This window comes from Siniperca chuatsi, linkage group LG15, assembly GCF_020085105.1.
Source record: "Siniperca chuatsi isolate FFG_IHB_CAS linkage group LG15, ASM2008510v1, whole genome shotgun sequence".
In the NCBI taxonomy this organism is placed as follows: domain Eukaryota; kingdom Metazoa; phylum Chordata; class Actinopteri; order Centrarchiformes; family Sinipercidae; genus Siniperca; species Siniperca chuatsi.
The window spans coordinates 12,067,084-12,082,437 of NC_058056.1; the positions used below are offsets into that span (position 1 = coordinate 12,067,084).

At 42.5% G+C, this 15,354-nt stretch overlaps 3 protein-coding genes across 5 annotated transcripts in view; 2 read left to right on the plus strand and 1 right to left on the minus strand.

The window, feature by feature from the left end:
• LOC122861342 (pleckstrin homology domain-containing family G member 3) overlaps positions 1–4,217 on the plus strand; it is a 30,542-nt gene extending 26,325 nt beyond the window's left edge. For all 3 annotated transcript variants that reach the window (XM_044165533.1, XM_044165534.1, XM_044165535.1), the window contains 3 exons: positions 25–141; positions 1,142–2,597; positions 2,723–4,217. In XM_044165533.1, the coding sequence (XP_044021468.1) occupies positions 25–141; positions 1,142–2,597; positions 2,723–3,405 (2,256 nt within the window). In that variant the 3' untranslated portion in view covers positions 3,406–4,217. The remainder of the gene's footprint in view (positions 1–24; positions 142–1,141; positions 2,598–2,722) is intronic.
• Positions 4,218–4,351: 134 nt separating this feature from the next.
• Positions 4,352–12,479, plus strand: xgb (x globin). Its single transcript, XM_044165537.1, has 5 exons — positions 4,352–5,436; positions 8,505–8,612; positions 10,156–10,276; positions 10,557–10,637; positions 11,986–12,479. Exons 1-5 carry the CDS (start codon positions 5,270–5,272, stop codon positions 12,103–12,105), a joined length of 597 nt encoding a protein of 198 aa, XP_044021472.1. The 5' UTR covers positions 4,352–5,269; the 3' UTR covers positions 12,106–12,479.
• On the minus strand, positions 12,270–15,337 carry srp14 (signal recognition particle 14). Its single transcript, XM_044165538.1, has 6 exons — positions 15,266–15,337; positions 14,923–15,142; positions 13,967–14,039; positions 13,753–13,865; positions 13,600–13,632; positions 12,270–13,401 (listed from the first exon to the last, which is right to left on the minus strand). Exons 2-6 carry the CDS (start codon positions 14,944–14,946, stop codon positions 13,312–13,314), a joined length of 333 nt encoding a protein of 110 aa, XP_044021473.1. The 5' UTR covers positions 14,947–15,142; positions 15,266–15,337; the 3' UTR covers positions 12,270–13,311.
• Positions 15,338–15,354: the final 17 nt, after the last annotated feature.

A 15,354-nucleotide genomic window follows, 5' to 3' on the forward strand; every position in this document is an offset into this window, starting at 1 on the left:
TAATGCCTCATTTTGCTCTTTCAGGATGATCAGAAGAGAGATATGGCTGAACTGAAAATGACAAAGAGAGAGGAGGTAGAAACTCACAGGCGGGAGGAAACACATGGGGACGTGGCTGTGAAAGAAACTCTCACCGCACAGGTATTTAATAAAGCATTGTATACATCTATACACACATCCATTCATTCCCACACGTCTCTAAGGTCACATGTGACATGTATTCACTGTGTCAAAGAATGCCCATCTATCCTCGTGCCCTTTGTATAGCTTAGTTTGTTGTTAAGCCTATTTTCTAACCATTGTATATTTTGACTGACACGCTTTCAGTGTATTTGCTGTTGTTATATAGTCTATCTGTGAATGAGAGCAAGCTGATTCAATACTACATTATTACTTTTCAGTAAGTTTCCTACCTAATAGGTGCCCTTTGCCTTGAGCACAGCATTTCCCTGAGGCATATTTGAATCATGCCTGGAGCTATATTAGTGCCCGGAAATTAAAATGCCTCTCACACACACACACACACACACACACACACACACACACACACACACACACACACACACTGCCACTGACAGCACTCCCACTGAGAAAGGCAACACAGGATTTTGGAGTCAGGTGCAGTTCTCACCTGATTCTCATGGTAACTTTTGCAAAACCACTCCTGCATCCAAGCAGAGTGTAGGCTGTTATTCTTCATAACCTTATCTCCACCACACAGCTCCAAGCTGCACTTTTTGCAATTGCAGGCACTCCAAAAGAGCAGGCAACACCTGGAAACAGATTTAGATTAATGGCTGACTAGGGTGACATCGGCACTATAAGCACTGTTCGAGCCGCAGTCATCGCAGTGTTCGCCGTTTAACTCACTATGGGTAGCGAAAATGGTCCAATAAGGAGTCGTTGCAAATGCGATCACAATGGCTCCTTAATTTTTAGGTAGAAATAGGTCAGTGTAATAAAGCTCAAGTGGGCCTCATAAGATAAGACATGCATCATAAATTGTGGATGCTTTAGATTAAACTGCCTAGTTGACTTTGAAAAGGTCCATTAAGCTAATGGGGATTGGAGAGTGCTTGACATAATAATGTCTCTTTTACTCATTACATCCCACTTTGCAAACACTCCTATCATGTTTCAGGTCAATGTGGAGGAGCTGTGCCCTCTAGACTGTGTCCCTCAAGCGAAGAGGAGCGATCAGCTGGAGGTGCATTACTCCCAATGCCCCGAGTCTCCTGCCCCCCCTTTGCAACGAGAAGCCGACACACCAGAACCTCAGGATACCTCGAGAGAAACTGGAGAGGAGGAAGAAGGGGAGAGTGATTCCTCTGGTCTCCAAGTGGAGGAGACAAGTGTGCTAACGAACGGGGAGCTCTCAGAGGAGGAAGAGGAGGTGCTTTCAGACAATAAAAGCATCCTTCCTTCCTCTGTATTGGACCAGGCAAGTGTGATAGCTGAGCGCTTCATCAGCAGCCTGTCCAGGCGGAGCAGTCTGGTTTCAGAGGAGTTGGGTTCCATCGCCTGCCCCTCACCCTCAATAGATAATGACGCCTTCAAAAGCCCCTCAGCTTGCATGGACTTGGAGAAACAGATCCAAATGTTTGCCAGCTCTTCCCCAGAGCCACAGGTGACCTCAGAGGCTAATCTGTCAACACCTGCAAATACACCTGTGCTGAACGCCCTCATTGAAGGGGAACGCAGGTCCACTCTCTCTAAACAAGATCGCCTCCTCATCCACAAGATCAGAAGATACTACGAGCATGCTGAGCACCAAGATGCCAACTTCAGCATCAAGCGCAGGGAAAGCCTCTCCTATATCCCAGCAGGTCTGGTCCGGCAGCTGAGCCGACAGCTTAATGGTGTTCCTCAGGAGCAGGCCGTCCCAGTCCACAAGAAAGGCCTCTCTCGAAACCGCCCCACTTCCTGGTCTGTGTTTGACCTTCCTGGATTAGAAAAGAGACGAAACACTGACACTCGTCAAAAAACTGAAGCACAGAGACCAGTGGAAGCCAAGGCTAGATCTCAGAGCGTCACGGATATCTCTACCACAGAAGAAGAGTTCAGACCCTCATCAGACATGCTCAAGGTATGGCAAAACATGGAGGAGGAGAGCCAGGAAGTCCAGCAGACTGCAAAGGAGAAACTTAATGACTCAAGAGTAGAAGCGACACAGGATTCAGACACTTCAAATGTTAAAACCAGTAAGGAACCGCCTCAGATTTTAGAAGAGTCTGAAATAAGCACTGCCTCAGATGGCTCCTCCATCTCATCTCCCACCACAACCTTTGCAGCAGTGGAGGGGGGATCCTGTCAGGACTCTAAGACATGTGGGACCCCCATGTCTCAAGAGAACCGCCATGTCAACCATGGCCAACTACCCAAGATCATTAGTTTCCGAACAAGTATGGATGAGGACCAGATCCTACAAGACATGGGAAAGATGAAAAACAAGGTGTTCCAGCTGGCACGACAATACAGTCAGCGCATCAAAAATAACAGACCAATAATCTGGCCAAGGAACCGAGAACCAGCAAGTCAACAGGGCTTCAAGAATATGCCCGCTGTCCAAGTGGAGAAGATGCAATTGAGGAAAAAGGGTAAATAGGATGCAAATGATTGCCATGTTGCTTTCTTTTGCAGTAACCTACCTCTTGAGCTCATGTACGGAGAAAACTGAAAAGCATTTTCTGTATGTTTGTCTGTTTTTTGTGTATGTATGCAGGTAAACCCAACCTGAGATTGCCCTTGAACACTTGCGATCAGGCGGTCATCCATGAAGAGCGTTCTCCAAGCCCAGTCCAGACTCCCAGCTCTGGAGCCAGCTCCCAGAGCACAGTTACCTGCCCGCAAAGCCCACAGCCAGACACCTTCCACTGGCCTGATGTACAGGAACTGCGCACCAAATACACAGAGACCTCCCACTCAAAAGTAGCCCGTAGCTGCACTGTCCCAAATGGGATGCTGGAGTACTGTACAAACAGGTGTAATGGCTGCTCACACAAGTACAGTAGCTCCTCTGACCTTCACAAAGCACTGACAGACTGTCCTAGGACACAGTCTGAAACAGTATACAAGGAAAGGTGTCCTGTGGTGGAGGACTGGCCCCAGTCCCAACCCCAGCTTCAGCCCCTGCTGTGCAGGTGGAGCTCCTTGGACCACATGCTTGGGTCTCTTCCCCTCCATGAAGTACAGAACCTTCAGGAACCTGTGAGGGCCTGCTACACAGCCAGTCAGGTGTCTCTGCTAACAAGAGAAACTGGCAAACTACAAGACGGGGACAGCCTCCTCCAGGAGGCCTCAGACTGTGCCACAAAGTCTGCTGCCCTGAGTTCAGGGAAGATGACAGAAAGTAATCTGGTGAAAAGCTTAAGGGAGAAGTTCCAGAGCTTAAGCACAAGCTTGTAAACATGTGGTGAATTATGTGCATTTTTATTATCAGGGACTATCACATGGAAACATTATCTGCCAGTTACCTGATGCTTCTTAACGTCCCCTTTTCCTGTTCCCCCCCAAAAGAATGCAACTTGTCTACAAATTATTTTCAGTATACAGGACACAGTGATGATGTGGGCACCAGTGAAACATAAAAGGGATATAATTGGTCACTGGTGAGGGCCACGAGGTGAAAGCATATTGTCTTTAAAAAGGTGTATTGCAATATTTGTACGTTGGGTATTTGTCTGCACTGTACAATACAAAACAGGTTTATGTAAAAAAAAAAAAAATGTGTATAGTCCCCTGTATCAATTGAAGATTAGGTTCCACTGTTGGTGATTCTTGCTTTAATCACTATAACACTTATCATTTAACCATTTAAACTGTCAGTTTGAGTTTCAGGGGAAAGCAAAAATGAACTAAAGTCTCATTGACGAGAGAGCTCTGCTGTTAGCAAAGTCTCTGAGCGTACACCAAAGAGGGTTTCCTTTTAACATTTGTTGACTTTTAATGCATGTGGTCACGGCAGTAATTTGCTTCCACGTCTACTGTAGCTGCTTCTACAACTGTTTTCACATACTGTATCACTGGAGCTTTATTATTTTTTCAGTAACTTGTATATTTTCTTTAATATTATTTATGAAACTGTATATTTGGGAGAGATTGGCCTCATGTAAATACTGACCAGTAGCAAGCCTTTATACTTTTCCATTCCAGAAAATATATTGTTTCATACTTGAAGTTTTCCATATTTTCAATAAAAATGGAAATGGTTAAGTGTCCACATGGGTCCCTTCTTTACACTGTCATGCATCTCAAATACAGTATATCCATCTGTTCTGTGTTTGAGGTGAGTTAATCTAGGTAGGCCTATATCTACAACATCCATGATCAAGTGGTTAAATTGAATGCTTCCATATTTATACTTTCTGTTTTTAGAAGATGCAATACAGAATTAAATTGTTTTATTACAGTGTTGTGTACATAACATGTGGAAGGAATGTGTCTTGTTAACACGATTCTTTATTCTGAAGTGACAAGAGGACAAAGCAGCTGTATTTTGTCACTTTTATCAAATGTGCCATCCCAGTTTGTGGCAAATGGAAGAGTTACCACTTTTACTTTTGTACATACTGGGTTTTGATAAGGTCAGAAGTAAAGAAAAAAAATGTGAATGGGGGAAATGGCTGATTTAGTAATTATTTTTACACATACAGCGCTGAGCTCGAGGGGACCCTGAACAATGAGGAAGTAAAGTCGATGTTAATAAAACATAAGGGCTGAAATCTAAATTAAAGGTAAATTTAATCTAAATTTTCTTTCGGCAACAGGCTGGAACAGCCAGTGGCAGTGTTATGAGGTGGATGCGCCCGTGTGTGTCTTTATTCATTTGTTTTAGCTATCTTTTATTTAAAATGACTGCACAGCCCATCTTTTGCGCCTCAGGTTAAGCGCCCTCATGGAGCCAGCCGCTGTTTCCCTCTCAGCTGCGTCAAGTCAGTCACATATATACAGACTTACACCGGAAGTCAACAGGACCATCCTTCAACGTAAAAGCGTAATTACTGCTCAGTACTCCCGTAATATGTGCTCATCAACGAGGGTTTTTATTTTGAATCAATGACCAGAACTTGCATCCTGTGTGTCTGTTTGCTGACTTGACACTAATCCGTGACACCGACCAGAGGAGTGTAGTTCAAGACTCAATCGGAGTCGCGCACTTAAACCAGATGCAAGTAACATCAGATTTCCTCTGGCACAAAATCAATTAACCCTCGTTTTTTTTCTTGCTGGATTGGCGCAAAAACATCATCGTCTATTTCGTTTATGAAGAATGGGCTGCGCAATATCAGGTCTGGCAGCAAAAGCAGAGTTTGGAGAGAGAAATGAAGATGATGCTGCTGCTGCGTATCCCAGCGAGGATCAGATTCAGATGATCAAGGAGTCGTGGAAAGTTATCAGAGACGATATAGCCAAAGTTGGGATTATTATGTTCGTCAGGTAAGATGCGTCTTTTCTGGACTTTTCCTGTGTTGGTTGCATGTCAAATAACTCCAAATTGAAGAGACAGCGCGTCCAGTTGGCTCTATAGGATCAGGAATATTATGGCGTATTATCAGATCACACTGAGTAGCCTTTATAAACACTGTACTTCCATGCAGAAATGTTTTGGGATTTTTTTTTAGGTTTAAAGCAGGACTCTGTGGATACAAAACAAGTAAGTGATTTTATAAATGTAGCTTAAATATTGTGGATTTTGCAGCCAAAAGAAACCCAGGACACAAAATAGGTCCATCTTTTTTCTCAATGGCATTTTCCATATCATGTGTGTTTAAATGGCCCATACTCAAATGAGCAAATGTTTTCAGTTTAACCTGATCAGACAGCTCAGTGAAACGTCTGCTGTGTTCTGACCTGCTGGCCCAAGACAAAGAGGTCTGCAGAAGGTCCTCTGATCCACTGTGATGATGACACGGTGCCTGACCTTTTCACGCAAGCCAGAAACTGAACATCCAGCTTCCCTCCACCTCCACCACATCCCTCTGCTCTGCCTTCTGAGCCACCGCTTTTCATTCAGAGCTTGGAGCAGAATACCCCTCCCCTCTTATCACTTCATATCACATCCTAACAACATTACATAATAATATACAGCTCCAGGTCTGCCGCAGTACTGTACACTTATGGGCATCAGCGATCAGGAAAGTGCTTTTTATCAATTATGATGATGACCAGCATCCGGGAAAACATATTTGGCCTTTGGCAGGGAAATAAAACAAATGAAAGAATATGGTGGCAGACATTCAGGCTTCAGCTGCTGGATCTACAGTAAAGAGACGACCGGCACATGGCTAGAAGCCCAATTAAGGCCACGTGTCCCCTGGGTGACCTCAACAGTTAAAGAGACTGGCCTTAGCGTGTTAGCCTGGAAATACATAGGCCTCTTGTGGGTTAGGGCCATCCCAGGGCCCCCAGGCTATCGGGGCTTGTATCTCATGACTGAACAACAATTAGTACAGTAAAACAGCAAATGGGAATCAACTGTTAGTGTCAGTGTGTGCTTGCTCTGAATTTAACAGACCATATTCCTTGGCAAAGGGATGTTTATATAAAATAAGGTACTCTAAAGACTTAAGTGGGCTCAATTCATGAGCACCAAAATAGTTAGGAATACAACCTCTGAACAATGCTAATTAAAATTCCACATGGCCTATATAGTGCTACATTGTCTGCATGTGTATCTCACGCTTGCATGTACCACAAGAGGTGCACACAATGTTACAAAATAACCCTCTCTACATGTTGCTGCTGTGCCGACAGTGGTGGAGACGGAATAAAAAATGAGCAGCCAGATTTCTCTCATCAATAAAGCTGGTGAGCAGAAGGTGTGAATAGTGAGAAAGCAAATTTCACAGCCACTCACACTGGATTGCAAACATTGTAGTGTTAACACGTTCAGTTTATGTCATTCAATCGAGCGTAAATTCAGGATGCTTTGAAATCAATAGAGCGTGAATATTTCTCATGTGTTGGGCCGCAGGTTCATGAAACTATAAGCACAGAACCCTTCCACCACCTGCTTAAATTGTAGGTTCTACCAGTTGTTGTTACTTTAAAAGTAATGAGCCAAACGATGGGGTTACACAAACATAAAACAGGCAGACATGAAAATGAAATACTGTGTAATAGACATATGAAAACATATGTTTCTTAGTCAGGACACTCAAAAACCTTTAGGGGCCTGGATGGTAGACACTCGCATTTTGTTTTTAGTCAGAGCTTGGAGGTCTTGTCAATATATTGCATTTCAATAGATGTCTCTGTGTTATCATCTGCTTGTCAAAGGACACAGAGCTACCCGTGTTTTTTCGCAGCAGCCATTAGAGAGACCAACACTTCTCAACACCTCACTCAACAGCCCTATTCAAACACTGTGTCTATCTATCAAGGGGGCCACATGTTATAGACATCTAATGCATTTATTCATGAGGACTCTGCTCTGTATTTCAGGTATAAAAACACATTGCTTTTTTCCTCTCACTAGCAGCGCTGGAGGCCATGGGGGCGGAAAAAAACAATAAACAGAAAATGGAATAAGCTTCTGTTTGATCTGCCACACCCACAAGTGTTTTAAATTCTAATTTATTATTAATGCCTAGCTCAGTGTTACAGTTCAGCACCACAAATACCCAGGTTGTCTGTAACCTATATACAGTATATATATGATTTCATTGTTATTGTGTGAAATACTAGATGTATATATATATACACATTACGTCTAGTATTTCACACAATAACAATGAAATCAGTGCCATTAAGAGCAGCTCTCAGCCCAAGTCCCTGTTTAAATCAAGTTTAAAGAAGAAGAAGGAAGCTACATGCTCATGTTCTCCAAGTCCACCTCAAAACCTTTGATGCCTCTCATTTTCCTTCTGACACATAATACTGAGAAAGCAGAATCACCAAAAGCCTTGCATCTCATTGTGAGCACAGTACAACTAACATCCAGAGAAGGCAACTGTGTATTCTGGTAGCATGACTAATCACAGGTACCTCAGCTGGAGACTGGAAGGCTCTCTGATTGGATGGCAGGATGCTTAAACTCTCTGGTTAAGGAAATTGATTGAGGTTAAATCAGAAAAGGAAAACTCTAGCAGGAGCAGTGGCTCCATCCTGGCTCTTAACAGGGCCGGGGCAGTTCATTGCTGCTCTGGGTGGAAATGAGGGATTGGTTAGCCTGGCTAATAAACCCATGGATCCACCATGGCCTGTTACTGATTGCAGCTGTTGGGTGTAAAAACCAAAGCAGAGGGCAGTGATGATAAGAAGAAACCGAGTAAGATCAGAAAGGCACAATCAGATCTCTATTCAAAGTGTCGGGTGGAGAGAAGCCTCTAATTGCAATGTTGATGAGCTGCACATTCACACTCAGCACTGTGAATACAGGATTACAGTTGTGTGACTTACGTCATCTTAGTTGGGGAAACTCAGGAGGGAGGTTTGCTGTGGTGGTGTGGCTCTCAGAGGCTCACGGACGGCTGCATGCGATGTTGTTGTTGTCTTGGTAACAGGTTGTTTGAGACCCATCCCGAATGCAAGGATGTCTTCTTCCTATTCCGAGACGTGGAGGACCTGGAGAGGTTGCGGACCAGCCGGGAGCTCAGGGCACACGGACTACGGTCTGTCGCCAACTCTGCACTTCATAACACATCAACACTAACTAACACTAACATCCACAACAATAACTGAACACACCGGCCAATGAAAGCACAGCCATAGTACTGCATGGTATACACTGGGCCGGGGAGCATATTGATATCCTGATAGCACTCTCCAGTCATTCATTGGCTTCTGTCATAATAATGGCCACACCAGTTATTGTGCAAAAAAGGACAAGGCTGGCATTATTATATGTTTTCTTATTATCAACAAATAAAAAACAGCAACAGTACGTTAGTCCTTCTCTTAACAGTTTCTGACTTCCCTTCTGTGTCTGAGGCACTCAATCGCCCATCGGTTCCTACTGAAGAAGTAAATCTTTAAAAACAGCTCACAAATATATAGTTTCATTTTTAGATAAGGCGCAGTCATTTCCTAAAACAGCTGGGCACTGTAGTTTTTAGCAAATGTTAGTCCAACAGGTGCAAATTGTGCATTTTTTGGGGACTATTTTCAGCCGCGGATTAATACACATCTGGTGCTCTTGTGCAGTGATTCCCAACCTTGTTTGTATGACAGCCACGTCAGCCCCTTCATCGACACCACCTGTCATATCCCAAATGTGTTCAGTTGAATTAAATTTAAACTGGATGTTAGTTATCACTTTTAATTACATAAAAGTGGATCTTGTAACAATACAAGACAGTCATGGGAAAAATATAGAATATCAACTGGACTCATCTTTTGAGATCAGATCCACCTTTCATTTAGGTTTCTGTAACAATACGTGTTGCACACAGTACAGTGCAAGACACAAATCATACGTGGCAGAGCAAAACACCTCAGGCAGTCATATCAGTATTACGCTACTTACCACTCCGCTGCAGACAGAGCTTATATATCACAGCCACTTGTCTGTTGTTTCCCAGGGTGCATTAGGTCTCTCTATGTGTTCCTGTATGCACGAGGCCAAAGCAGCCAATTACTGCCTGAGGACCTGAAGGTACAGAGGCTAGCGTGGCATTGACAAAATGTGTCACACGTCCCAGCGTGAACCGGCTGCTCTCAAATACAGCGATAAGTCCAAATGGCCCTTCAGTCACACTCAGTGACATTAGTACAAATGTCCACTGTGGCAGCAAGACAGAGAGAAAAGAGAGCTAAACCAACTCTAACCCTTTGCTCCATATTCATCTTCAAAACCGTCATGCACACACTCTGCAGTAATGGCAGACACACCTGCAAAGCAACAAAGGAAATGGATTTGAGGTGTTTTGTGCGGGGGGGGGGGGGACGTTTTCAGGGGGATTAAGTATTGTGCCATCACTTGGTTTTACCTCAAGTGCGATCTAGATTGACAGACACGCAATCAATTGTGTTCATTTTTCTTAGCATCTGAGTTTTGTGAAACTGCAAATGTCACCATGCATCCTTTCAACACTGAGTGTCACACTAATCTACAATGGAGGTGTATCAGTTGATAGTCGCCTGCTGCTAATTCATGATTAACTGGTGGATCAGTGAGACCTGGTGGCTCATCCTGCCCCCCCCCCTCTCTTTCAGGGTGATGTCTTTTATCGAGAAAAGCGTGGCCAGACTGGACCAGCTGGAGAGACTGGAAGCTCTGGCTCTGGAGCTGGGAAAAAGCCATTATCATTACAACGCCCCACCTAAGTACTACAGTGTAAGACCCCAATGATCCCAACAGGGCCGAATACAGTCTCCTTTGTGATGCTGATTTGTTTATAGAGGAGTGCACATATTCTAATTTCAGCTGATACTGTAGCTCTTTATCAGACTCACCATTATACTGAGACTCCTGCCATCACAGCAGTTGAATGGATTGCAGAATGGAAACACATCTACTCTTGCAAATAATAACAATGGAGTGACACACCAACTAGATACCAGCCTAGTTACCAAGACACAAGCACGTCAGTAAGTATCTCACAATTATTTTCCAGTACGTCGGAGCAGAATTCATCTGTGCCGTGCAGCCCATCCTGAAGCAGAGGTGGACGGCTGAGCTGGAGGAGGCATGGAAGGTAAGGAGCGTCACTGTGTGACCTGCGTGTCTCCTTATTATGTGGGTGTTAATCAGAGACCTTCGCAGCGACCCATTCTGGGTAAATGCCTGTGAGATAGGCTGGATGTGCGCAACCAGTCAGCAGCAGCGACGGTTTGCGTCCGGCTCACGTCAGCGCTCTGCAAGTCTCTTTTAATGCGCCATGTAACACGTCAAGATGGAAACCGGTGCAACTCAAGCCTGACTGATGTGAAATGTACATGTCACTGAAGCATGCGTGAGCATATAGAGAAAATGGAACATGGCTCTGTCACATCATGTTATGTCACTTCAAGATCCCTTGTGTTATTAATACAGAGACGCTCGAATAATGCTGCTGCTACGTAACCGATAGCATCTCTTTTCGTTTCAATTTTGCTGTAGAGCTTTCTGGCAGTGGACAACACAGACATCACACAATTTAAGGGGTTTAAGACATTTACTTTTGTAACTTCACATGTCTTCTTTTTTTAGAGACAGCATGTTTATAGCCTCGTGATATATTTCAGTAATTACAAAAATTTCCTCGTGTACATCTTTGTTCATCTGCTTCAATTAATGGCCTCTACTGCCCTCTAGTGGCTGAAGTTAAGTTAGGTTTTATTTTATATTAACAAGACACCACTATTTATCAAACGTCAAATAAATATAACACATATGCTAATCCGAAAGAAAACAAACACCAGTTACATTAGGTGTACTTCTACATACTTTCTAGTATAGTAATAGCATATTTTGTGGTAAAATCCCAGATCTCAGCTGGGCACATAAAAATCTGTGCTTCTTAGAAACATTATATACAACATAATTCTCTATCATATTTTATCATCCTAAATGTACATCATTTCAGTGTAGTCCACTGTTCGTAACTCTCAGCTTAATATTTTTTTTTCATTATTAAAACAAATGCCTCACCAAACACAAAGTTGTAGCACAATGTGCACACGTCTTTTGATGAAAAGGCAATGATTTGTTTTCCCTAAATAAATCTCTCTATTGCCCGCCTGCTTTCTTCCAAATCAAGTAGCCGATTCCATAACTGAGCTACACGTCCAGCAAACCTTCTCATTCTCACGTTTCTCCACTCCAACTTTGGTGCATATTTATGGAAACAAACAATATCGACACTGTTTTGCACTGATTCACACATAAGAAAACTGTATTTCTAAGGCCCTGCCTGAATAACCAAGCACAGGAAACTGTTGTCTGCATACAAAAGAATACTTTCCCCCACACATTACCCCACTATTCAAAGCTTGGTTGAAAGAATGATTGTCCATCTATGGGGGACCCTGACCAAGTTCAATGTGTTATTGTTTGCGATCCAGACCATGTTCCAGTATGTGACCAGCCTCATGAAGCAGGGATACCAGGAGGAGAGCAACCGACAGCGCCACCTAGCACTCTCCCCGAAGGAAAGACCGGACAAGAGGAACACAGCGCTATGAGATGCTTCTTCTCTCAAGACTGTTTTTAACCAAAACAGCACAGAAATGTGTTTATGTATATAGTGTATTTACTGTCTCCTTTTCTACATTGCTCATGTTTACCACAGTCATTGTTTGCTATTTTATCACAATTGACAAAAAAAACAAAACAAAATAACATGCAGTGACTTTTAACAAAGCACTTTATTTCTGAAATTAAATTCTGCTGCAGGACTCAGGAGCGTGATGAGATGATACAAATGGTTGACAAAATATACTGGCTGTAGTTAAACCTGCCTTGTAATTGTAATTAACAAATGGCATTATTACAGCCAATACTTTGTCTCTGTATTCATAACTCAAACTCAATGCCTTTCAGTAAATCTACGACTTAACGTTTCGTTTGTGCTATTTAACTCATTCAGAAAAGGTAACTTACTCACATTTCAATTAACCACAGTAACTGAAGCTATACAGTACATTTTATTGGTGTTTAACAATTTAAGACGGCCAGTTCGACAGCTTGGTATGGAACTGTGGTTCAAAACAAGGAGGTGAAATAATACTCATTGTATTTCAAAAAAGGTAAAATAAAAACAGAATAAAGTAAATTTAAAAAAAAAAATGAATCCAGTAAAATGGGTTAAAAAAAATAGATGAAATTATTTTGTTCTGTATTTCCAAGCAATTTAACAGTAATTTCAATGATTTTTTTAATAATAATAAAAAAAGATTTCCAATGACTAGAATATTAAACATTTCTTCTCAAGACGCAGTTGAATTGATTCACCGCAGCACAGCTCACAGGTTGGCCGTGAATATAACATAAATAGGGACTCTTAACAATTAAATAGTGTGAAAGGCAAGAATCATTGGACTCCATGGATTTGGCTCCAGATGGTGACACAGCCGCTGATGACCTGGTTTCCGAAGCAGAGATGGCGGAGATTCAATAAAGTTGATTTGCTTCGTCCTGTATGAGTTACGAGAAATCCTCAGGTTTTCTGTTCCAGATCACCGATGGCACTGACCGGCCAGGGATGAGACATGACCATGCAAACAATGGCATAATATCAAAGCAGTCACCGGGTGGATGAACAGTGATTCTGAGGCCTCAGGTTAACGGGAAGTAAGCTGAGTGTGGCGACAGACCAAGTGGAGGCCTTTCCCATTTCCCTCAGATAGTACAGGCCAGTTTAGGTACCCATGGTTATAAGAGTCTGTTGCTCATTGGGTGGCTTTGGTTTTCTTACTTTTGTTTTTCTTATCTTTCTTCTTAAGTCCATCCATGTGAGCTCTAAGGAGGTTGGAGTATGCCTGTAAAGAGGAGTTTGTGTTTATGAGTAACTTCTATTAGCTTATTCATCAAAGATTATGAAACAAAAAAGATAAAATTCAACAAGACTTTTAATAACATCAAGAAAAAGACCTAATCAATAGTATCTGCATACAGTGATCCAGGGCAATAGCTTCCAAACAACAGTGAAAGTGAAACAGAAAACTAACTCAGCCTACCATTTGAAACTTGATTACTTCTTTGGTGCTGACCTGAAATTGCAAGAAATGAGAATTCAGCATTAACAGCTTGTGAAAAACATTAACAGCAAAAGAGCAGAGATGTATAAGATCAATCACAAAAAAACCCCATAGGAAACACAGTAAACTCACCACTGTGCTAATTTTCTTCTTGCCATCAGATGCTCTGATGAGACATTTGTTGTCTGCTGGTTCAAATGACTCTGCGTGGCCCTTTCGGGGTGCTGGCTTGGTCCTCCCGTCATCTGGAAAGAAGAAACACATCCCATTCTAGCTGCTTAGATGTTGAAAGGGGAAACTCACAACTTGAATGATAATAGTCAAAGCTCAGGAGGGATCTACTTACATTTCTTTAGCGTGATGACAACACTGCCAGATGTTCTGCACTTCTGGAACAGCCGTGTGAGCTCTGTGAGGAACTGGACAACAGAGCAAAAACAAATGAATGCCCCAACAATCACATTTTTAAAGTCCTGTCCGAAGGATCAACTATGTTTGGGGCTGCAGATGATCTCAGCACAACGCTTTCCACTGACGGAGTGATTATATGAACTCAGTTTTCAGTTTATTAGGTACACCTAGCCTAAACTAATTTATTAACTAGAGGCGTTTTCTCATCTTTAGGGTAATTTTGGTCGTTTGTGGTGGTGTTGAATTGTATTGCCTCATACTAAAAAGGTGTTTCTAATCTTTAGCCTACCCTCATTAATATTTACAGGGAGAGCCAAAATATTAGAAACATTTCAGCCTATTACATTAGACTGCATTAGTTTTAGCTAGCTAAGTATAACGCTAACGCTACCTAATAAACTGAGTGAGTAACACTATAGCTTGCTAACAGGAACTGGTAAGTAACCTATAAATGTTGGTTAACTAACGTTAGTATTTAAGAAACTAAATTTGAAGGCCACAACATGCTGTTTAACTTTAGTCTGCTTTAGTTAGTTCTGACTTCAAATGATGTGTTACTAAGTGCTAACATTAAAGTTTGACTATACTGGTGTCCATGGACGACTTGTACAAGCTTTAGCGTTAAGCAAGACACTAAATCTGTTATACAGGGGTTTATTTTACGGTTTATGGCCCTTAATATGCTAGAAAGTACTGAACTAGCTACATATTTGCCAGCTTAACGCAAAGCCACTGTTAGCTTCAACCTAACACTAGCTAGTTGGCTAATGAGTCAGTTTGACGACTAGCTCTGATGACTGTTAGACAGCTAAAGCAGACAGGGTAAATGTCTAGTTTACAATCAATAACGTCAACAGATCAAGTTATTTACAATGTGCTTTTTGTTCTTACCGAATCATTTTCAAGCAGCACCATGATTCCGACTTCTACTCAGCTGTAGTGTTAGCTTACTGGTCGCAAGCTAACTGCTGCGAGTGAAGCACACGTACTACACAAGCCGGAGCCCCGCCCTGCGACCTCACTGTGGACACAGTATTAAATCCCAGTGCCCTCTATCGTCAGGGAGGGGAATAACACGCACAGATCCCTTCAGTCAGGCATACAGCTGCAACTGTTAAAAGAGATATTTGTGCATCGATCTTCTCCAGTGATTTTGGGCAGTTAATTCATCTTAAACAAATACAGACAACACTTTCTATCCACTGGAAAGCATTGAGACTTGCTATCATCCTACCAGATAATGCTGTGTCAGGCTGTGGTTGTTGCAGTCATTATGGATGTGGCTGCAGCTGGGATGTTTTTTTATACCAACTTTATTTAGAG